The sequence below is a fragment of the Chelonoidis abingdonii genome, chromosome 8 (genome assembly GCF_003597395.2).
Source record: "Chelonoidis abingdonii isolate Lonesome George chromosome 8, CheloAbing_2.0, whole genome shotgun sequence".
Taxonomy (NCBI): domain Eukaryota; kingdom Metazoa; phylum Chordata; order Testudines; family Testudinidae; genus Chelonoidis; species Chelonoidis abingdonii.
In genome coordinates this window covers 7,963,142-7,987,440 of record NC_133776.1, presented here as the reverse complement: position 1 = coordinate 7,987,440, position 24,299 = coordinate 7,963,142, and the positions used below count along the sequence as shown (strand labels likewise).

At 52.8% G+C, this 24,299-nt stretch overlaps 1 protein-coding gene across 1 annotated transcript; it reads right to left on the bottom strand.

Moving 5' to 3' along the window:
* Positions 1-2,840: 2,840 nt before the first annotated feature.
* On the bottom strand, positions 2,841-20,144 carry ABCF3 (ATP binding cassette subfamily F member 3). Its single transcript, XM_032803857.2, has 21 exons — positions 19,959-20,144; positions 17,858-18,005; positions 17,460-17,539; positions 16,924-16,976; positions 14,846-14,943; positions 14,600-14,722; positions 14,000-14,266; positions 13,541-13,621; positions 12,779-12,838; positions 12,108-12,164; positions 11,774-11,796; positions 10,598-10,653; positions 10,164-10,364; positions 9,705-9,781; positions 9,035-9,079; positions 8,199-8,331; positions 7,774-7,862; positions 7,194-7,285; positions 6,227-6,359; positions 5,624-5,711; positions 2,841-4,060 (listed from the first exon to the last, which is right to left on the bottom strand). Exons 1-21 carry the CDS (start codon positions 20,029-20,031, stop codon positions 3,902-3,904), a joined length of 2,136 nt encoding a protein of 711 aa, XP_032659748.1. The 5' UTR covers positions 20,032-20,144; the 3' UTR covers positions 2,841-3,901.
* Positions 20,145-24,299: the final 4,155 nt, after the last annotated feature.

Genomic DNA, 24,299 nt, shown 5'->3' with positions numbered 1-24,299 from the left:
CAGGGCGGGGCAGCGCCCCGGCCCCTCGGCACTTGGACTCGCCCGTCAGCTGAGCGGCAGACCCGGGGCCTCCCCCGCCGCCAGCGGCCCGGGCGGGCCCTCTCGCGTGGTCCCCTCCCCAGCCCCTGCTCCACACCCGGGATCGCAGCTTCCCGGGAACCCGGCGCGGGATCCGGCCTCGGAGCTCAGGCCTCGCCTGCTGCCCCTGTGCCCACGCTCGGGCTCCGGCCGCGGACAACGGGCCCCCCCGCCAGCCAGCCGCACAAGGGAAAGTGGAGGAGGGGCTGCTGGGGGGCCAGCTCCCGCCCGGCCCCGGTCCCTCCTAGCTCCCCCTCCGCCGGGAACCGAGCGCACCCGCCATCCCGGCCCAGGAACCCCCTCCAGACTGGGGTAATTAACACGGCAGGGAGAGGCCATAGGTACCGGCCACTTGGCAAGAGCAGGACCAGGGATCCGGGGGGATATGACAGCTCCTACAGCTTTTGGGTCCTGATCCAGGTGAAGGTAGCGGCACGAGGCGAAAATGACGCTACTTTTAACAGCTGCTGGACCTCCCTACCCCAGCTGCTGCTAGGTGCCAGAGCCGACACAAGGCACCTGATACCAGTGATCTAGTGCCACAAGCATAGGGCAGGCTTTTCCTGGGAGATCAGGATGGTACTGACCCTCTCACAGCCTCTTCCCCCAGGACAGGATGGGACTTTACCCTTGCAGCTGAGAGCTTGTGCCCAGAAAACCTTTTCGCCGCTGTGCAGCCATTCCCCCAAAATACCTGCTCAGACATTTAAATTCTTACTAAAGCCAACAAAGGCTGCAGTTAGCAGAAAATGCCTTAACTGCCTAAAGAGCTGCTGGGGGGAACTACCCCTCCCCCCAATTTTCTAACATACAGGTGGGGAGCAGCACAGTAGTAAAATCCCCCAGAAAAGGGTGAGAGCAGCAGAGCTGGGGTGCATTTTCAACAGGGCTGCACTCGTACCAGGGGGCTCACAAACAGGGTAGAACTTAGGTGCACCACACGTGGCAGGAAGCAGAGTATAGAAGGCTGGGGGTAGAGCCATGCAGTAGTTAGAGAGCCCACCACAGGGCTGGATGCAGGAATTTTTATTTTTATTTTTAAGGGAGGTTTTTTGTTTTTTTTAAAGCAGGTGTCTCCTGTCTTTACCACAGGATGGAACATATTGCCCCAGGCAACCACTGCAAATGTACCATTGCAACAGCACAGGAGACATTTCCAAAATGCTAATCCAGTAATTAAAAACTAGCCCCAAAAAGTAAACAAAATGTTAAAATGAAGGAAGACTGATTCCCCCACCAGCTTCCAGGATAAAGATGCCATGAGGAGTCTCACTCCAGCACATATGATGTCCCTAAAGGAAAGGGAGAGCACAGCTGCAACACAGAGTGTGGAGAGGCCAAGGCCAAGCCCACAACCAGCTGGAGCTCTATGGCGGTCCAGTAGCAGGGGTGACTGCTTGCTGGAGGAGGTGCTAGGTACAAGTGCAGACTGTTAGTGAAGCCCTTATTTTGAGGACTAAGGCACAGTGGCTCTGAGCTCACCCCTGAAGGGCAAGATGGGTCCTAGTTGAGACTGAAGACTTCATAGCATGCTTACTAGCACTCAATCCAACCCCATCCCTGCATCTAGCATAAGGCGGCATGTGGGAGCAGTCAGGCTGCTATCAAAACCCCCTGACCCTAGAGGAGAATGGCTCCCCTCCACCCTGCTGCTTCCTTTCTTAGGATCTTTTGTAGCACTGAGTCTGCAATTGACACTCAGCAGAGCACTAGGCTCTGTGGGGGCAGCGCACAGTACTTTCATGGAAACTCTTCCCAAAGGGCCTCAGGAAGCTAGGTTTATCCTAACATCACTAGCATCAAGTCCCGGCATTCTCAGGCAGCTCAAGCCATTACTGTAACATTTTACCCTTCTGAGCACTAGCTGTCCCAGCAGGCTGAAAAGGGCCTGTTGGTTTCCTCAGCGCTATGTCTCTTCATTGTATGGCCACTACCCTGGCAGCTGCAAACCATACATTTGCTACTGATACTGCTGCAAGGACAATCTGAAGGTGCCACATACTCTTGCCATAAAAAAAAAAACAAAACAAAACACTGGATGTTACAGCAAGTGTGCCAAGAACAATTTCACAAGCAACCTGGACCTGACTGGAAGGCAGGGATCTGACAAAGGATACCCAACCCCTGCTTTGGCATGTTCTGGAAGAAGAGCCACAGCTCCTTAGCTAGCCATGGTCCAGGAGGAACTGATGGGGGGACTCCATGGGCAGCAGTCCTGCTCCAAAGGTGACAGATGACTGCCAGCAAAGGGGGAGAGGGTGTGAGAGAGAGAGAGAGAGTTACCATTGCCATAAAAACTTTCAGAGCTTGGGGAGTGAGTAGTGCCTGCCTCATGCTAGCGAGCAGAGACCAAGCAACAAGACTCCTTCCAGATGGTAACTTCCCCGACTAGTTCATCCAGCCACACATAAGCTATAGCATCCTCAGCATCACCCCACCACCTATTCCTGTGCCTGTTTGTAACACCCTGCCCTTCTAGTAGTAGTAGCCAAAGAATTATTTGCTCATGATATACTCCTGACATTATGTACTTTGCTCAGAAGAGGGAGGGCTGGATCTTTTTCTCCCCCTCATTCAGTCCTTTAGCAAAAACTGAATAATCAAACTCCCCTTTCATAGCACAGCTGCTGACTGGAAGCAGAGATTGTGCAGGAACCACAACCAGTCCCTCCTGCCCAAATTCACTATCAGTCGAAAGGACGGTAAAGAAACCCCCTGGAAACCACCACCTGGAATCCACTAGGGAAATGAGAATTCCAAGGCATCAATTTCTGGTTTTATTTACACTGCAACCTCTGGGCTGAGGAACAGGGAGTTTCACTCCGTGCTCAATAACTTACCTTGCAATGTGCAGTATTTGATCATTTAAAAAGAAATGAAACAGAGGGTGGTAGCTGGGACGGACCTAGCCTAGTCCTGCATGGAGAAGCTTTAGCTGGGAGAAGGGTGCAGGGGCTGGTGTAATAGTTAAGTTTGGTAGAAGCTTGTGTGTAGGCAAGATCTTGTCCCTGTCTGAATCACAGCAGCCCACTACCCTGCCAAACAGCACAAGCCCTGGGCTCTTACTGACTGCAACTTAGGGACAACAAAAGCAAACCCTGTCAAGGATTTCCAAGAGCCCTTAGCAAGAAGCAGGGCCTGTTCAGCAGCAGCAGAATCTCCCCCACTCCTTAGCAGGACGGGGACAGGAGCATAGGTTCAGGCCAGGAAGAAAGAAGTGTTCCTAAGAGGATTTGACTAGTATTTGGCAGGTAAAAATGACTGAAAAGCCAGGAGGCGGCAGCTCCTCTCCACAGAGGGCTTGAGAGGCCTTTCCCAGCACCTCACATGGTTTAAGTTAAAATTGGGGGGCAGTCTCTCTAAACTCCATCCCTCTTCGCAGAAGAGCAGCTCAAGGTGCAACAGGTAGCAGCACTCAAGCCCAGTGTTCCCTGCACACTCAGAGCACCAATCCTCCACTAGCCGCAGAGACTGGCTGAGCTAGGCAGCACTGGGCAGGTGGCAGAGGAGAGGACGTGCTCAGAGCAGATAGTACCCACTCTGCACCCCTCCCCTCACTCTGCAGCTTTAGACTTCCCCTCCCCCCATCACTTTGCAGTCCATTCAGCCCTGCCCAGCAGAGGCTGGTGCACCTCTAGAGGCAGGAGAGAGGGCACATCCAATACCCCAAACACCTTTGCAGTTCTGGGGGGAGGGTAGCAGATGGCACAGACGACAGTCCATGGGGTGCAAGTGGTGTCCCCGCTGGGCACCTTTCAGATGGGTATTGAGGCCGCTGCACTTCCCCACTCCAGCCAGCTCTCACACAGTTTGGGTGCCTCCTTTATAGAAAGCCCTCCTTCCGGAACTGCTCCTGCAGGATGTCCCTGTACTCATCGAAGCCGCCCTCAATGCGTGTCACGGTAGCGTTCTCACACACCCACAGCTCCTTGCACAGCAGGCGAATGAAGCACTCGTCGTGGGACACCAGGATTACACCGCCCTGAGAGCGAGGTGCAAAGAGAAAGTGCTTTACACCAGAGGGGCAGAAAACAGCCCAGCTCTAAATAGCAACTTGAATACTCTGGGGAAGGGCAATGTGTCTTGTAAGTCTGCTGACCCCACGGCTTAGAGGCCAAGAGAGTCAAAGGGCTGCTGATACCACAGGGGTGGCCCGAGTGTAGCTCTTGGCCCCTCAGCTCATGGAGAGGCAGACCACAGAAAACAGCATCATACAAATGTAAGGCTAGAAGGGACCTGAAGAAATCAAATACAGCCCTGCACTGAAGCAGGACCAAGTAAACCGAGGTCACCGCTGACAGGTGTTTTCTAACCTGCCCAAAAAACCTCCACAATCTCCTTGGCAAGCCAATTCCAGAGGTTAACTACCCTTAAAGTTAGAAAGTATTTTTTACTATCTAACCTAAATCTCCCTTGCAGCAGATTAAGCCTTTACTTTGAATTTCACCTTGTTGATTTCAGACCAATTCTCCAGTTTGTCAAGGTCATTTTGAATTCTAATCCTGTCCTCTAGAGCTCACCCCCACTCCCAGCTTGGTGTCATCAGCAAATGTTATAAGCATGTCCTCCACTCTGTTAGCCAAGTCATAAGTGAAACTATTGACTTAGTTTCCAGACCCAGATGTGACCTCTGTGGGCCTCACTGGATACATCCTCCCACTTCACATCGATCCAATAGCCAGGCTGCATTGCATACTGGAACCTCTGGTCTCTGTCTATTGCAGAATGGGCCCACTGGGAACTCCTACTTTACATGCTACAAGCAGGCAGGAGGGACAACGGGGTGTAATGGGGAACTAAAGCTACTTCCAGCCTGGCTCAGGCCCCTCCCCTTTCCTCCTGGGAGATCTGGGGCCAAGGCTGGCAGGGAAAATGCACAGTCTGGGGAAGGGTTGTGTATGTCGTGAGAAGGGGCTTGACGCTGGCTTTTCACTACACACACAACCCTTGGCCTACAACTAGAGTTTGCCACTGGCCTCCCAGACTCACGTCAAGATTCAGCCACTGCCCTCAGCTTTGGCTGAACAAGATGCAACTTCTCTTTTGAAGTAGGAGGATTTTGAGTTAACCTGTCAAGTTGTTACCGTAAACGAGATTGTGACGGGCCCATTTCTCATGCTGGCGAACAGGAGTTCATCCCCATGAAGACATCACAAAATATGGCACAAGTGGCATCTTTGCCTACTACTGGAACAGTACAAAGTTCTAGAGGCCAGGCTGAAGTGAAGTGAAGTGTGCTGGCAGAGCAGGGGGATACCCGGCCCTAGAAGAGGGGGTGCAGTGGGTCCAGATCTCACAGAGTTGGAAGAAGGGGCCACTCTCTGGCTGGCTCTTACCGGTCAGCCACTTTCCTGGGCACTAAAAGAAGAACCACCTGTTTGTCAAGGGAAGTCTGAAACAAGCCAAGTGACAGGAAGCACAGAGTCAAGGTGGAAATGCACCATGTTCTCCACTGGCCAGGATCATTTGGGGCCACTTTAACTACTCTTAGTGGCTGCCACTGGGCTAGGATGCTGCAGGGAGCGTCAGACCCAGGAGAGCTAACCTGGAATTTATTCAGCGCTTTTGCCAAGGCCTCAATGGTCTCCATGTCCAGATGGTTTGTCGGCTCATCCAGGATATAGAAGTTGGGACTGGAAGGAGAGGAAAGAATCAGCAACTCAGCATCCCACTGGAAGAGGCCCATGCAGAGCCTGCAGTGCAGTCACCTTCTGGCATTACCGTCAAGAACAATGGGCCCCCTGTTAGCGGGGCTTGAGCAAGCACGCACGCTGGACGGGAGAGCCCAGCGTATTGGTCATGCCACTCAGAACGCAATACAAGGGCTCTACATGCAGTGTCTCTTGTCCTCAAGTGGCTGCTCTGCCCAGTCCCATGTGTGGGCTATAGGGACCCCTATTTCCCAAGAATGTGACCGTGGACTGAGCCCAAAAGGGTAATGACAAGAGCAAGCTGCATGCCTGTCTCCATGCATAGCTCCCTCAGGGTGACCATGCTTCCCCAGAAAGCCCCAGGGCATTGGGCCTCCTACTCAGCCAGAGCCAGTAAGAGACTCTCAGCATCTCTGCTTCCTCCCTAAAACAAACCGGACGCAGGGACAGAGCCATGTCACTAACAGCAGCAGGAGCAATGTCTGGGAGAGAATTACCAGGGCATGGTCATCTGGGCAAACGCCACTCGGCTCTTCTGACCTCCTGACAGGCTGGCGACAGGGCGGACGGCCAGCTCCCCCGAGACTCCGTAGCTTCCCAGGTGGTGACGATACTCCTCCTCTGTCTTCCCTGAAACAGCACATAGGGAGCATGTCACAACCCAGCCCTGCCCTGCAGGCATTAGCCCCCAAGATACTAACTTAGAGCTTCCAGTCAGCCAGGAGGCACACAAGGCCCTGTGTCCTCAGCAGCAAGGTGGACGTAGGTTCTGCACCAAGCCCCCCAGAATCTATGGTGCTCAAGTGCAGGAAGAGGGAAATGCAGCAGCAGAATGGAGGAAATACACAGAGGCTTCAATATGAACCTGAGTGACACAATCAGGACAGGGGCTCCAGGGTACTTGCTGAGATGAAATTCAAGTGACAATGTTCCTAAATTCAATGGTGCATATTTTTATACAAGGTAAAACTACATCAGAGAGGAGGAAGCTGGAGGTTTTGGCAGCTGGGAGAGGAGCAATTGGCGTTTTTGCTGCTAAAATGAGCAGCAGCTAAATAGTCTACAATGCTGATGCACAACTCTGAAACCTAACGACAACAATCACCTCCCATGGCTCATTTCAGGCTGTCCGCAGCATCAGACATCCCTGCAACACTCACACTGTGACACTACCCGTACTTTTCAAGCCAGGTGTCAGAGAGCCTGCAGCTCCCGTGAGGTGGGGAAATATGAGGTGAGGAAAGAGGATGACCCCCAAGCACTGCGAGTGGTGGTTGGTTCTCTAGGCAGGAGCTCCTATCTGCATCCAGGGGATGCCTCCCCAATGCATCAGTGCTGCTCCTTGCTTGGCAGAAGGCGCCAGGTGCCAGCTCTCCTTGTCCCAGGAGGCAAGACATCAAATATAGGTCTCACCTGGCACCACCAAGTGCCCAAAGTCAATGTACAGGGAAGTCTGATGCTCACCTGGGAACCTCTTGGCCAATAACTCTACAGCACTGATGTTTAAGTCCAGCTGGTCCACATGGTGCTGACTGAAGTAGCCAATTTTCAGGTTCCTGCCAAGCCAGAGAAGAGAAGCCATTATAGGCGGCGCTACCCAGAGCTCCTCTGGCCCCACCCACTTGCTGCCAAGAGCGAGACAGAGGCGTCAGAAAGGGAAGGTGTGCGCAAGTGTGGGGGGAGGGGGGGGAGAGCGCGGAGGTTTACCTTTCCCAGGGATTGGGGACCTGGCTGCTCCATGACAGCTTAGAGCTCTTGGCCACTGGTAACTGGGAAAACATGTTAATGCTGGTTCCTCCAAGCCACTGGAGATGTCACGAGGTGGCCCCAGGGCAGAAGGAGCAGCCTTTCTGGGGACCCACCCATAGGGCTTTTGGGGAAGTGGCAGATAATCCATGCTCCCTCCAGCCCTCTGCAAATGGGGGGGAAATTTCCCAGAATCCCCTCTGCCTTTGCAAGTCCTGAGATCTCTTGGCCCTTACTCCATCATCCCCCCAACCCCTTCCCATGCGCTAAAGCCAGGCAATAGGAACACAAGCTGTACCTGTGTGCGTGTCTAATCCCACGAACAGGTGCCAGGTCTCCCATCAGGATCTTTAACATGGTTGACTTGCCAGCTCCATTCTCTCCAACCTGGGCAAAGAAGCAATTGAGAGACTAGGTCCCATAGGGACCACACTGGGGCCCCAAGACTGGACTGGATTTTGGGGGTGGAAGGTATAATTGACCATCCCCCATTATCACTGTCCAGGGCCCTCCTCCACACCAAGCGCAGATGCTGCAGCAATGCAAAGAGATCCACAGCCCCGGCTGGCCACAAAAGGGTTATCTGCCACACTCCAGCTGTGATCCCCTTGTACAACATCTGTCTCAACTGCCCAAATCCTACTTCTAGGGCCTGCCAGCTCTCTCCTGAAGCATCCTCTTGAGGCCCCATTCCAGCTAGAAGACCAGGTCCCCAGTACGTACCACACAGATCCGGGACTCCAGGTCAGCTGAGACAGAGAGGCTACGGAAAATGCAGTGACTTGGGTTGTAGCTGAAATCCACTTCATCCAGCTGCAGGATTGGGGGAGAGAATTTCTCAAAGCCATCAGGGAACCTGTAAGGAGGTAGGGGGAAGAGGAAAGCCCAGGGACATGAATACAACAGGCAAGGGGAGAGGTAGCCAGGGGAAGCACAAACACCTGAAGTGGAGGAATACCCACACACTGTACGAGGCAGGGTAAAGGCAGGAAAGGACGTTGCTTCGCTTACTCCATCCCTGGGATAGGGAAGGCGTTCAGCACAGAACCCCACATGCCTGCTGTGTGCACCCATCACGGCTGTATCTGGCCCACAAACAAGCAAACAAAAGAAAAGAAAACAGTAGCATTTATGTGCATGCCTGGGCCTGATACCAGGGAAGGCGGAGTGGAGGGCAACCCAGGGAGATGGCACCAGATTCTGCAGCCTTGACAGTGCCATGTTTTACAGAGCACACTCCCAGTAACAGAGGGGTAGCCGTGTTAGTCTGGATCTGTAAAAACAGCAGAGAATCCTGTGGCACCTTATAGACTAACAGAGGTTTTGGAGCATGAGCTTTCGTGGGTGAATACATGGGTCAGATGCATCTGACGGAGTGGGTATTCACCCATGAAAGCTCATGCTCCAAAACGTCTGTTAGCCTATAAGGTGCCACAAGATTCTCTGCTACTCCCAGTAACAGGACCTGAGAGGCAGGAAGCTGTGGGTCTGGGGCTACTAGTCACCAGTACAGGGAACCGAGCTACCGGTTCCTCACGACAGGCTCTGTTGTCACTTACTTCATCATCACTTCAGACTCTTTGTCCACAGGTTTCAGCTCTGGCCTAGGAGAAGAAGAAACTTGTCACTCAGAGCTGGAATATTGCTGTACCAGGACAGTGCCTCCTCCCCATATGCCATGCAATTCCCTGAGCTGGGGTGAAGTGGGGGGACTTTTGCCCCAGGGCAGGGGGCGGGGAGTATGTCAGTGACACCCCCAGCGACAGTCTACAACCATCCAGCCCCATATAGTCATCCCAGGTGGCCTCAGAGGCAGGATGGGAAGCAAAGAGGAGATGAACCCTTGGGAAACTGACCACGTAGGTCAGACGACCCCCTTCAAAAGAGCAGGCCCTATGTCTGGTCAGCCAGAGATCGGCTGTTTCTGGGTCCAGAGCCATTCCCAGCCCCCAGAACCAGCCCCATCAGCCTAGAGAAACTCCATTGTCTTTCAGGCCCATGTGGAACCACTGGGAAAGGCTCTCAACACCTTCTCCTTACTCCAGTAGAATTAGCTGCTTTACCACCTAACGCGTACGTAGAGTGTGCCTACCACCTGGCCAAGTGGCATGGTTTAACTGCATGGCACGGTTTCAGCCCCTCCCCAGCTGTGCCAGTGGTGCAGCCCAAATGCATGCCACTGCTTCCCCTCCTCCCAGGCCCAAATGAGGGGCAGGACCAAGCACTCACAGCTTCTCCAGCAGCTTGAGTTTGCTCTGCACTTGGGATGCCCGGTTTGCATTATAGCGAAATCGATCAATGAAGACCTAAGAGAGAACAGAACATCAGTGTCCCCTAGCCCCAGGTGGTACCAGCCACTAACTTCTGCCCACTGCTAAGACCCCATCTCAGAGCTTGTCCTCCTACAATGGGAGCTGAGCTATGGGCCAGAACCCCCTCTAAAGCCAGAGCGACATGGAGGATCCAGGGTGAGGACAGCCTGAGAACAGTCTATGGCTGTCAGTATGAAGGAGGACTAGAGATGCTCCCCCTAGGAGCCCCTCCATGGCCCCCCACTGGCAACCGCCAGAGCCACACTACACACGAATGAGTTCTGTAAACTGGCTCCTCTGCTGGAGGGACTCCCAGAATGGTACAGTGATGCTCTTCTCACAGGACGAGATCACATCCACGCTATCACCTCTGTACCTGGATATGTTCCCGGTACTGCTGCTGGGCCTCATACTCGCGCTGCTGGTTCTTCAGCCGCTCCTCCTTGATCTTCATGAAGTTCTCAAAGTTGCCCCGGTAGGTCTCGAGACGCTGCGAGTGCAGGTGGATGATGTCAGTGGCCACAACATTCAGAAAGTTCCGGTCGTGGGATACCACTAGGATGGTTGACTGCCAGGTCTAGAGGAGATAGTAGCAGGGAGGCCTGAGCCAAGGCATTAATTGACCCCAGGGGAGTTTCATACAGCTAATGGGGAACTCCAGCCTGTGCCATAGGGGCCCATATCCCATGGCTACTGCTTATCAAACCATTAGGGAGTAATCTCCACTCCAAGGGTGCATCACCAAAGAACCAGTGATCTTAGACAGCAGCCTGCCACAGGTCACGGTACCCTTTTACCATCCTCACCTACCTGCAGATAGTTCTCCAGCCACAGAATGGCCCTCACATCCAACATGTTAGTAGGCTCTGAAAGGGAACAGAAAAGGGACAAGGATTAGGGGATTCAGCACTCACAAAGGATGGAAAACACTAAGCTGATAAGAACATGCAAAGCTACCACATGATCCAGAACTAGAACCACTGGAAAGAGGACTGTTACAGTAGTGCCCAGAGAATCATGGGAACAATGTACCGGGCACTGCATACACGCACAGGATGAGAGTCGGACAAGATGCAACAAGCGGCTGCAACAAAACAGGGAAAATCTGGTGGCTCCCAACTTCCCTAGTTGCCAGGTTTCAAGTCATCTCTGGTAATAAACACAAATACTAACAGCTTCAGAGCCCTTGAACAAGCCAACATCTGCTCCAGAGCGGAGAGGCTTTCCCCTGTGACTCAAGCTGGGACCACGAGGCAGATGGTTGGGATTCCTGTGTGCACAGAGTGCTATAGGAGCAGTGCCCAGGGTGAGCACTGTCTGGTGCCAGGGGGTGCTGCGCTGCAGGGTGTGATGTAGGTGACTCAGCAGTGGGCACTCTCCCCTCTAAGCCATTGCTAGGGCATGGGGGTCAGTGCCAGCACACACATAAAGTGTGTAACTGAGGTCTAGAGCGTTGGGAGTTAACCCCAGTGTCTTGGCCAAACCAACTTGGCGAGCTGCATTCTGCCTCATTTCTCCTGGGGAAGGGATCCAACTGTTGCACCCTGGTGGCTTTGCTAATTGCTGGGAACCTGGTTCTACTCCTGAGACTGGGGAAAGGATCATTCTGGGGAGAATGCTGCAGCAGAGTCTAGGTACTAAGTGACCTGCCTTCAGGGCTCCATCATCGTGCCAGAGTTCTGGCCATCTCCCACACAGAGATTACCTGGCCAGCCGAGATCAATGGCCAGGGAGGAAGAGGGGACAGGATAAGCTATTTGACTTCCTCAGATGTCTGGACTGGTGAGCCAGTACACAGGGATCTCACTGCGCCACATGCAGCAAGGCATCTCCACAGCCCTGGCAGCACCAGGTGAACAGCTGCACATTCACTTGGGATATGCAGCCAAAAAGCCACACCAGGCCTCCCATTCCCAGCAAGGGCATTCAGAGCATCCCACAAGGCCACAGCTCGGAGATAAGAAGGGATTCATGGTGTTCACTTACCATCAAGCAGAAGAAGATCCGGTCTGAGAGAGTCGGGGAGGGGAGGGGGAAGGAGGAGGAGAGAGAACAGTTAATACCAGGTGTCTGTTTAAATATGAGTAGATCTACTGTAAGATAGTTTTAATTCAATTACTTGTTACTCTGCCAGGAGAGGCTGGGACCAGAGCAGCTGGGGTCTCCTCCCACAGCCAGTACAGCCCTGCTCCCTTGCTGGCAGAGCAAGTGTGTGCTAACTCAAGGTAGCTCCTGGGCTCTGCCATCACGGAGTCTAGCCTACTTTAACAGAGACAAACTGAGTGTAAAACGATCAAATATGGACCATGCTGAGACCTACCTCGCAAAAAGGGCCCTGGCTAAGGCCAACCTCATTCTCCAGCCCCCGGAGAACTCTCTGAGTAGAGAAAAAGCCACATATAGGAGGCATCAGAGCTCAATACAGAACCACCCTGACTTAGCTCAGGCACAAGAAAGCCTCACCCATAAGCCACCCTGTTTTCTCACCCATGACCCCTCCACAGCAGATGCGCCAGGGCTCACCACCACCTGGGGAAGGAGGTGCCCTTTAAACTCGGCTGTTACCCCAGAGACAGCTTGTCACTGCAGCAGGGGTGAGATGCAGCAGGCCCTGGCTCAGCAGTTACAAGGGGCAGCAAAAACTCGCCTTGATGTGCCAGCTGCTGAACTTGAGAGCAGCACCAAACGATGCTGGGTTGCTCTGTGCCCTGCCACATTTGCAGCAGCCTGATTCAAGAGGGGAACAGCCAGGCCCTCCCAAAGAACATACCAGCTGCTGTTACAGCCGTTCCAGGCCACCCCCCCACGGTAACAGCAAGGGGGACGCCAGTGACCCAAAGAGCACCCGGCAGTGCCCAAAGTTCAGTTTGATGCCTCTAGCCTGGCAAGAGAGAAGCAGTGGGTTGGGCAGCCCAGGCACCTCCATGCCTAGGGCAGGGAGGAATCTACCCAAGCACGGACACCTTGATGCACGGACCAGGGGAGACTTACTTGGTTGTCTGTTGTTGCATCTTTGCACTGAAGCCCAGCCCAGCAAGAATGACAGATGCCCTGTGGGGAAGAGGAGAGACAGACCCCTGAAATGCACTTGGCAGGCAGTTTCACGTAGCTGTAGCACAGGGCTCAGAATTCAAGATAAGTGCTGCAATATTGAAAGGATACTGCACGATTCTGGGCCCAGCAGAAACCCTCTCCTGCCCAACAGCAGCAGCCACGCTGGGAATCCCAGCTTCCCAACAGGGCACAGGATGGTTTTGACATGACGTTCTGGGGTTTGAAATCAGACACCGACTCCAGGGCACTGGCCCACAGCCAAAGAAGTCCAGCCCTGCCTCTCAGGTCAGCATAACGTTCAGTTTCCATCAACTACAACAGACATGGAAACATCCCAGAAGGTGACCAGTTGGGAGAAGTCCCAAAGGCCCAGTGGAGCACCATTAGTCTAGTCACTAGAGGGTAAGAAAGCCTGACTTTCCCCAAAATCTCTGGGGAGCCCCAGCTGCTCCTGTCCCAACCTCTCCCAGCTGCAGAGAATGAGGCAGGAGCAGTGGCTACAAGAACCTCCAGCCCATTTGTTAGATTCCATGGCCAGCTAAGTACATCCCACTGATAAAGAGTCTATGCCTTGAATCCCGGAGTCCATGTCCACCAGTCTAAATACCCATCTCCTAGTTAGCCAACACCCCAGGATGGCTGAAGATAGCCAAGGGCAGATCAGACCCCATGCCAGCTCAGAAAGGGGACTTGTCTTACCTGGCTGGCGCCTTGTCTGCCTCTATCTCTTCCAGCTTGGCGTAGATTTCCGACAGTCTGTCACCTTCTGTACCTTGTCCCCTGATAGGAGACACAAGGGCAGCATAGGGAATTCTTGTATGGCCAGGGTTTAAAAATCGGCTTTCAGGTTGTGTGCACCTAGGCTGGGGGAGAAGGCAAGTAGGGAGACTCATCTAAGCAGAACTCAAGCTCTTTGGGTAGCTCCATTCCTACTGGAGCTTTAATCTGAACAAGACCAGCCCCAGCGAGAAGAGACAGAGAGGAGAACCCTGGCAAAGCCACTAGCCGACCCTAGGGCTCAATTTCAGCGCTAGCATGTGGCAGGAGAAAGCAGTGGTCTCTCAGGAACACTAGGCTCAGGCACTAGGAGTGGGACTGGAAGCCTAGGCTCAGGCAAGGCTGGAACCCTAGAGCATCGTCTACACGTCAGTCTCTCACTTGCCAGCGTTGATCCTGGCTGTCAGCTCCCTCTCCTCCTGCAGCAGGCTCTCGCGGGTGGTGTCGCACTCCAACACGCTCTGCAGAGCTGGCGTCTCATCCCCTGCCACCTCCTGCTCCACATGGAGGATGCTGATGTGTGATGGGATGCGCAGGCTGCGGTTGGCCAGCATCTTCAGCAGAGTGGTCTTGCCCAGCCCATTCCTGCCCACCAAGCCATAGCGCCGGCCAAACGCCAGGTTCAGGTCTGCACCTGTTAGCAGGACACTACGGCAAGAGAACAGACCGATATCTGGTCAGCCTGACAGTTCACCTGCAAGGACACAGCAGCAGCGCTTCCACTGGATGGGAACTTCATGAAAACTCCTGCCAAAGCCAGAGGGAGGACAAGACCCCACACAGTAGCATTCAATCCTGACCTGCTGCATCTTCCCCACCTCCCCTTATTCCAGTCCAGGCAGCCCCGCAATCCTATCCCACCACCTCCCCTGTTCTAGGGTTCCATCCCACACGCTGCAGCCACTGTATGTCAATCTTCCCCCACCTCACCTCCTCCTATCCCAGCCTCCCCCGGGTCCTTCCCACCCCACAGGGACTCACCGCTCACCGAAGGACACGTCAAAGTTCTCGATGCGCACATCGTATGACTTGTTCTTGCCCGATGACTCCATGCGAGTCTCCTTCTTGCTGGATGCCTGGCTAGCAGATGCCTCCTCCAGGACCCTGCAACCAGACATGAAAGAAAACAGAGCTTCAGTGCGGGGAAGCCCGGGAGCACATCAGGCTCCCCAGACAGCCACACATCATTGCGATCAGAGCCTCTCCTCCAGCCACGTGCACACTCACAGTAGGCCAGCAGGGTTCAGGGAATCTCGCTCTGTCCTCTTGTTCTGCTTGGCCTTCAGTTTGGCTTCTGCCTTCTCCAGCTTCTTGGCATTCACCATCTGGGACACAAGGAAGGGCATTCAGAAAAGAGCAGGAATGACCATCAGGGGCCTGAAACAACTGACTCGAGTAAAGGGGAACAGCCTAGTTAGGATGGAAAAATCCCTGATGGGTGGAGATTTCGAGAAGCGAGGGTCAATTATTTAGATGGGACACGAGGATGTGACTAAGAGGGTGCAGATGGCACAAACAGGCATTTCAGGGTCACAGTTCTAGCTGGGACCTGTTTGGACAAATCCTTGGAGAATCAATTACCTGTGGGGAATAATCTTGCCCTGGGGTGGTGGACAAGCTAGATGGGATCTAACCATTTGCTCTTCCCCCAGGTCTCATTTTTTTTGATTCTAGGAACCTAAGAGTCTCCTAGTCTCTTCTGTCAATTCACTGTCTCTAACACTCCTCCCACCTCAGCCCACCCTCCCCACCACTCACTCCGCCCCATTAACCATTCCACTTAACCAGTAAGATGGGCCTTTGGCAGACAGATACTAACTCCAGCTACATGGTTAATAAGTCTGTCTGGGGTGCCAATATTTAATCAATTCATAGATTTTAAGGCCAGAATGGTCCTCTGTGATCATCCAGTCTGACCTTCTGTAGGTCACAGGTCAGGGGACCTCCCTTAATTTATTTTCTGCTTCCAGTCCAACACCTGTGGCTGTACTTGTGCATATTTTCTAGAAAAGTTATTTCTAATCTGAAGATGTCTAGGTACAACTTCCAGCCTTTGGATCTTGTTATACTGATATTTGCTATAATTAAAGAGGTTTTTATCATCCAATTTCTGTTCCCTACATATGTACTTCTAAGATGTGATCAAATCACCTCTTCTTTGTTAAGCTAAATAGATGGAGCTCCTTGAGTCTAAGGCAGGTTTCCCAATCCTTTAATCTTCTCATGGCTCTTCTCTGAGCCTTCTCCAATTTATCAACATCCTTATTGAATTAATTGATATCAGAAATGGACACAGCATTCCAGTACTGGTTGCACCAGTGCCAAATAAAGAGGTAATATCACTTTCCTGCTTGAGAGTCTTCTTTATACATCCAAGGATCACATTATTTTGCCCATAGCATCACACTGGGAGTTCACGTTCAGCTGATTATTCACCATGACCTCCAAGTCCCTCACCCTCCCGAGTCACTTCTTCTCAAGACAGAGTCTTGTATCCTGTAAGTATGGCCTATACTCTTTGTTCCTAAATGTATAACTTTACATTTGGCTGTACTGAAACACAATTGCACCCAGCACACCGAGTGATCCTCTTCGTTATTTACTACTCCCCCCTCCCAATCTTAGTCTCATCTACAGATTTTTGTCATTAACAATTTTATTTTTTCCTCCAGGTCATTGACAAAAATATTAACTAGCTTAGAACTGATCCCTGTGGGACCTCACTAGAAACACATACGCCCAATGATGATTCCCCATTTACAATTACATTTTGAGACCTATCAGTTAGCCAGTTTTTAATCCACGCCCTGTTAATTTTAAACTGTTCTAGTTTTTTTAATCAAAATATGCGGTACCAAGTCATACCCCTTGGAGAAGCCTAAGTATATTACATCAACACTGATATTACCTTTATCAACCAAACTTGTTATCTCATAAAAAATGGTATCAAGTTAGTTTGACAAGATCTATTTTCTATGAAGTCATGTTGATTGGTATTACCCTCTTCTAACTCTTTATTGACTCCTCTATCAGCTGTTCCACTAATCTGCCCAGGATCAGTGTCAGGCTCCCAGGCCTACAATTCCCTAGGTAGTTCTGTTTACCAGATCAAGACCGAGCAGCCCCATACATAAAAGTAACATGTGAACAGAAAGAAAGCAATGTCAACATCTTGAGAGAAAGCCCCACTCCCCAACCTATTATGTGGATGCATGTGTACGAAAGCAAGACCCTCTCAGCATCTTGAGCAATGCAGCAGGCAGGCTGGTAACAGCATGAGCAGGATGAATCCCCTTCTTACTTACTGAGTTCTGGTCTCTTTTTAGCAACAGCGTCGGCAACAGGTCCACGCCAGAATCTGCAATAAACAAGAAAGGCACAGTAACACTCAGCCTCTCTCTCTCCAGCACCTTCTGCCAAGGGAAGCTCAGTGCTTAATACAAATCTACCCAGCTCCCTGGCAGGAAAATTAATAATCTGTTTTACAGATAGAGAGAGGTGAAATGACCTGCCCCCCCCAAAAAAAACAATCCAAAAAAAAAAAATCACACAGCAATTGAGTAGCAGAGCTGAGAATAGAATTGAAGTCTTTTTTCCTAGTTTTGTTCTTGCCATTCAAGCTCTGTCTCAAAGCCCACCACTCTGCAGGATGAGCTCCTCAACATTCCAAGGAGGGAGTCTCATTCCAATCCATAAACTCCAGGGTTTATAAACTTCCCACCACAATGATGCTTCTGTTGGAAGGAGCACATCAGCTGGGAGATTGTCCAGTCAGATGAGCAGCTCAGGCACTTAAGATCAATTCCCTAGGAGCAAGGGCTGCTCAGTGTTCGTTACTTACCATAGTTGTCTGTGATCTTGGAAAGCTGAATAGGTGCATCCAGCAGCACCTGGCTGCATCCCCGTGAGTTTTCCTCATCTCTGTAACACACAGGAGTCAAGAAGTAAAGGTGCCAAGATACCATCCTCTCCTGCAATATTCCCATCTGCTACACACCTCCCCAAATGAGTCTCAGATGCTGCCCAAAGTTACTCTGTCACCCCGTTTTACATCTTCATTCCATGCATTCCAGATGCTGACACTTGTCAGCACAGTTCCAAAGTAAAATGCAGGCTCCAACACATCACAAGACCCAGAGCTCACCTGATTGTTCACCACCTTGGCCCCAGGCCTATTTCCAGATCCTTGCACAGAGACCCAAGAGCCTCCCACCACGTCACTCGACAGAGAATACTTACAGGTGGAGGATGTTGTACATCCTCTGGCAGATATCCCGGATGTCCTCATCATCTTTGGAGTCTCTGGACACTTCCTGCAAGAGCTCTCCCACCGCTTCAAACAGATCATCTACAGACTCAAAATCTGCACTGCCACTATGCAGGATGCCTGCAAGAGGAAGCAGACAAGCCACTAAGCAACAAGTCCCAAATAATCCCAACCCAAATAACAGCCAGTGTCATGGGCTCAGCACATCATCATCCTAACAACTCCACTGAGCAACAAGGACCATTCTAGGCTTAAGGTAGTGGGCTGGGACTCTAGCACCAATCGAAGAAACCAAACAAGAGAGCTGAGAGTTCAGTTCCAGGCTCTGCCACAAATGTCCTGTGTGACCATCCATAAGTCACTTTGGTCCAGATCCTCAAAGGGATTTAGGCTCCTCACTGACATCAAAGCCAACAGGAATGAGGCGCCTTAGTGTCTCTGTGCCTCAGATCCCCATCATGGGATCAGACTCCCTCTCTCACAGGAACTGAGAATAATTTCATTAATATTTGAAAGGCTCAGACTAGGCCGCTGGGGGCTGTAGAAGCACCTAGATAATCAGACCCTGCCACACACACACACACACCAGGATTTGAAGCCTCCCCACAAGCAGCAAGCCTTCTGATGAGGGGGGAGGGACAGCTCAGTGGTTTGAGCATTGACCTGCTAAATCCAGGGTTGAGAGTTCAATCCTTAGGGGGCCATTTGGGGCAAAAATTTGTCTGGGGATTGGTCCTATTTTGAGCAGGGAAGTGGACTAGATGACTTACTGAGGTAAGGTCCCTTCCAACCCTGATATTATATGATTTCATTAATGATCTGGAGGATGGCATGGACTGCACCCTCAGCAACTTTGCAGATGACACTAAACTGGGAGGAGTGGTAGATACACTGGCAGGCAGGAATAGGATACAGAGGGACCTAGACAAATTATAGGATTAGGCAAAAGAAACCTGATGAGGTTCAACATGGACGCGTGCAGAGTCCTGCACTTTGGACAGAAGAATCCCATGCACTGCTACAGACTAGGGACAAAATGGCTAGGCAGCAGATCTGCAGAAAAGGACCTAGGAGTTACAGTGAGAAGCTGGATATGAGTCAACAGTATGCCCTTGTTGCCAAGAAGGCTAACAGCATTTTGGGCTGTATAAGTAGGGGCATTGCCAGCAGTGAGGGACGTGATCATTCCCCTTTTTAACATTTGGTGATGCCTCATTGGAGTACGTGTCAGTTGGGCCACCCACCTACAGAAGATGGTGGAAAAACTGATAGAAACAAGAGGGCAAACATGAATAGGGGGCGGGCAAATGTATTTACGACGGAGCTGAGGGAACTGGGATTGTTCAATCCTGTACAGAGAAGGTGAGGGGGGATTTGATAGCTGCTTTCAACTACGAAAGGGGTTTTAAAGAAAGCAATGGCTACGTGCTGTCTCTCAATGGTGGCAGATGAAGACAAGGTCTCATAGTTGGCAGTGGGGGAGGTCAGGCCTGTATGATTAGGAAACACTGATTATCCCTAGGGGTGGTGAGCACTGGACTGGGTTACCCAGGGAGGTTGGGTGAACTCCTTCCTTAGAGGTTTTCAACCGCCTGACAAAGCCTGGCTGGGATGAGGTGTGGGGCTGGTTGCTTTGGTGCCGGGGTTGGACCCAGACCGCCGAGGCCCGTCCAAAAGCAGGAACGCGCATGACGTCCAGGAGCCGGCAGCAGCTGGACCGAGTCCCCCGCGCTGCGGGCAGCGGGCGCGAGCGCGCGGAGAAGCGCAGGGGTCGCCGAGGGGCGGGCGTCCGAGGCGGTCTTCGGGCAAGGCAGCAAGTGTCCCGGCTCTCAGCCGCTCAGGCCAGAGCAGGCGGCGAGCGGACCGAGCCCGGGCTCCCCGCGCCAGGCGGGAAGGAGCCTGCGGGCTCCACTCGGGGGGGGGACGCTCGAGACAAGGAGGGAGCGGCGCCCGCTCACCTCAGAGCCGCGGGCGGGCGAGCCGGGCGCCCCGGCCGAGGAGGGACCGCGCGAGACACGGGCAGGGCATCGCGAGCCCGCCGGGCCCCACCCCCGGGGCCTCCCGCCCCCTCACCGGTCACGTAGGCGAACATCTCCCCGTCGAGCTCCGGGAACTCGCTGCGCAAGATCTCGGCGCAGGAGGCCATCGCCGCGCAGCGCGCCCGGCCCCGGCCCAGCCGCCACCGGGCCACGCAGTCCTGGGAAAGGGGGAAGCGCGGGGCACGCCGGGAAGAGGTCCGCCGCGCGCGGGGGCTGCCGGGAAATCGAGTCCGGGACAAGCCGCAGCGCGAGGGACGGCGGGATAGAGAGCCCCACGCATGCGCCTCTACCTGGGGCGCGCCGTTCTCGAAGTTCCCGCCAGGACAGGAGAGGCGCATGCGCAGTGCGTGAAAGCGGAGTTGGGGCGGGGCTTTAGGGTAGGTAGCGGAGCATAGAGGTCAAGGGGCGGGGCAAGGAGGTGGTTGCCCCGCCCCCCTGCTGAGGGTGTGATGGCTGCTGGGAACCCATTGGGGTTCAGCCCAGCCCACCCCGGGTAGCCTGGGGGAACCAGCCAGGGCGATCCTGACCCCCAGGGGTGCTGGAGACTTCGGCCCTGCTGCCACCCCCCCATCAATGGCTCTGCCCTGCTGGGGGCCCAGCACAGGGTTCCCAAATCCCCCTTTGAAACTATTTCAGGCTCTGGTGACACCCCCCAAAAGTTACCCCATCCCCAGAGCAGGCCACCCTTACGTCTGCGCTGCTGCTGCTGGCGGCACCGCTGCCTTCAGAGCCAGGCGCCCAGCCAGCCACCACTGCTCTCCGGCCGCGCAGGGTGGCAATTCCACAACCCTCCTACGATCGGCCCGTGACCCCCTTTTGGATCAGGAAGCCCAGTCTGAGAAATGGTGCTCTAGGGACTGCTGTCGTCCCTCGGTGCCCCTCCCCAGTGCTGGGTCTCTGGCAGTGATCTGCTGTAGTGCAGGTGAAGGAGAAGCGAACCAGCCTCTGGTACCGTACATCAGGCCAAGACACACGCTGTGGCCCACACAACACAGGGCCTGAGTTTATTCCACCCATAGGATGGCACCACTAAGAGCTGGCACCTGAGCAGGGCAAAGGGGCCAGGGAAGGCAGGCAGAAAAATAACTGTGAAATAGGCCAGCCTGCACCATCCATCTCAGGAGAGGCACAGACTAATGTACCTTATTTATTTCATTATGTGGTAGGCACTTCACAAACCTCTGCGAAACTAGCAGGCAGGGAGGATGAGTTGAGGGGCAGTGTTTTGTATTGACTGAAGCGGAGAGTATTGGGGGGCTAGAGAGGAGGATGGCACAGTAAACAAGGACAGTGTAACAAAGGCCAGAACAAGAGATTTGGCTGCAGTAAGGAGCAGAAAAGGTGCCTCCCAAAATAATAACATCCAAACTAATGTTAACAGCAAAGTACTCGAAGGGTAACACAGGCGTGCAGGCATCAAAGCAGCCACTCAAGACATCCTGAAACACTGATGTACATAGAGGAGCTGTTTGTTTTCTGACCATAGGTGCTGGTACTGGAGCTGCCGCACCCTTTAGCTTGAAGTGGTTTCCATCATGACACAGCGTTTACAGTTTGGTTCAATGGCTCGCAGTACCCCCACTATACAAATTGCAGAGTGGTAGCTGTGTTAGTTAGAATCTCTTCATCTCAACTATTCTTCACAGAGTTAGTGATGATTCATTCTTCCTACCCCTTTCTTGCTCCTTTAAAGGGTCCATGGGCTATTAGAACCTCTCTCTCCCCCCAGATGCCCAGCTGTTTCAGAAGCAGATGTTGACCCAATAGCCACTTTCAACTCCCTGTCTATAGCAATGATTTAAAATAGTCTAGTCCAATGCTTGCACTGCACTGATATTTGGAAGCCTACAGACCAGCTCTGAGTGAGTTTTCCAGACGTGAAGAAGAGCTCTGTTGAAGCTCAAAAGTTTGTTTTTCTCACCCCCAGAAGTTACGATACCACTTTCTCCTTCTCCCTCATTCCCTTCCAGTCCTCGCTGAGGATGCTGGAAGGAGAGGCTGCAGGTATTTCTCTCCAGCAAGGTAGCAGCTTTCTTCACCTTATGAGCTGCTAAGGGACAGGGCCCAGCTGGGCACCAGAGGGAGTTGGTGCACAGTGGAGACATCGTCAAAGGGCCAGAGCAGCCAATCACAAAGGAGCTTTGAATAATCAGTGTTTGCAGCCCACGTTACTGTGGTTTCATTCAGATAACTTGTTTGGCGGGAAATTGCAAGGCTCTATTCCAGGAAAACTAACATCCACGCCCTTAGGGCTGCCCAGACAAGGCACTGTGCTAGCAGCTGCACTGGGCCAGCCTGGGGATACTGGAAATGACAGGATCACTGCTTGAAAACAGCAACTGAGTCAAAGGAAGAAGGGCAGAAGCAGACAGCTGCGATTCTCACCTGGGTTTTTATTCAGCTCCTGGTTTGACAGGGCTACAGCAGGGTGGCTCAGGATATAAGCACAGAGTTGAGGTGCATAGGAGAGGGAAGTGGGCGTGCTCACAGACACCAATTAATTGGGTAGGTGGGGAATGAAAGCAAGCAGAGGGCCTGGGGAAGCAGGCAGATCATCTCACCCTCACCTCCTCCCAGCAGGAGATCGCTGGGAATTGTGAGTAGCTCCTGCCAGCACTGGGAGTGGATCAATTAAAGGAGCAGGGTCCTGGCATTGAATTTTTTGCTATTTGGCCAGCCCTGGTTTAAGTGACCAGGATACGGATGAAGCAGAGGAGATGGGGCAGGATGCTGAGTGATGAGAGCACTGAGCTATGAGACTGCTGTGAAGAACAGGGACAATACTGTCCCCACACAGAGCCCTGGGGCCCTGTGGCACATGCATCCCTTGCCCTGTGAATCAAGCACGTGCATTTCCCTGCATGTCCCTTTGGAGCCCTGGTTGCTTGTGGGAGGAAGGACTCCTGCCCTTGAGCTTTATCTGCCAAAAACTGGCCCGGAGGATCCTGCTGACGTGGTGGATCAAGCATGTATACTGCCCTTCGCTGAAATCGGTGGCACGAACCTGCAGCTCCTGGCACGGCAGCAGCTCGAAGCTGGGAACAGAGCGTGAAAGGAGCTCCCTGTCTTTATACCAGCTGCAAGAGAAAGGGGGACAGTACAGTAAGTCCAAGGTAGCTGCTCTCAGCTAGTACCAGCCTCCTTGGACCCATCATTCAGCATCACCCCATGAGTGCTAACGCCTTTCCTGCAGCTCCTGGTATGCTAACCTTCTCCTGCCTTCTGCCCAGATCACTCCCAGCCACAGCAGAGATCAGGCCATTTCTCCCTTCCCTCCATCTTTCCACTGTGCCTGCTAGTCAGGGACAGGGACTTTATACACAGAACACAGTGGAGAGGTTTATTTCATTCAGGCACGGTCAGAATCAAGGCCCCTGGTTGCTCCTTATTGGAGGGGTGTTCAAGGCTCAGCAGCCACTGAACCCCATCTGCTCTGCCTTTCCAATGCAGTAGCCTCCCTCCTTCCTGCACTCCAGAGCTGGCAGCATCTGCACAGACACCAGCTCCAGGAGAGCAAGATGCACTGGGAGAGACCTTCCCCCTCAGAAGACATCAGCTTCCAGGCAAGGAGGCTACAGCAGAGATCAGCCCTATGGGGCTAGGGAGACCTGAGGCAGGTCTGGTGGCTACTGCGGGGAGAGTGAATGCTCTGCACCCAAGAAGGGCCTCCGGCTGCAGGGGATAGTGGCTCACCTGAGGCCTGGTCTACACTACGCGTTTAAATCGATTTAAAGAATGTTAAATTGATTTAACGCTGTACCCGTCCACACTACAATGCCCTTTATATCGATATAAAGGGCTCTTTAAATCGATTTCTGTACTCCACTCCGACGAGAGGAGTAGCGCTAAATTCAATATTAACATATCGGATTACGGTTAGTGTGGACGGAAATCGACGTTATTGGCCTCCGGGCGGTATCCCACAGTGCACCACTGACCGCTCTGGACAGCAATCTGAACTCGGATGCGCGGCAGGTAAAAGCGAAGAAGCCGCGAATTTTGAATTACATTTCCTGTTGCCTACTGGAGCTCTGATCAGCGACGGGTGGCGATGCAGTGCTAATCAAAAAGAGCTTCCAGAGGACGTAGGGAGGATACGAGATTGATCGTGTATGTGGGAGACAATTGTTGTTTCAAGCTGGTTACGAACACGAATTGCAAAGCGTTTGAAAAAAAATGTCCAGGATACCAGTGTGCGTGACAAGCGTAAGGAAGCAGAGGCTAAATGGCACGCTCCATTGGATGAAGGTGTTCTGAGGATCCCGCTATCCTCAGCCACAGAGTCTCTGAAGTATTTGCATTCTGCTGAGCTCCAATGTCGTGGTTCAAACACAGTGTCTGGGTGGTTCAGTGGGAACTAGCTTCAGTTTCTTCC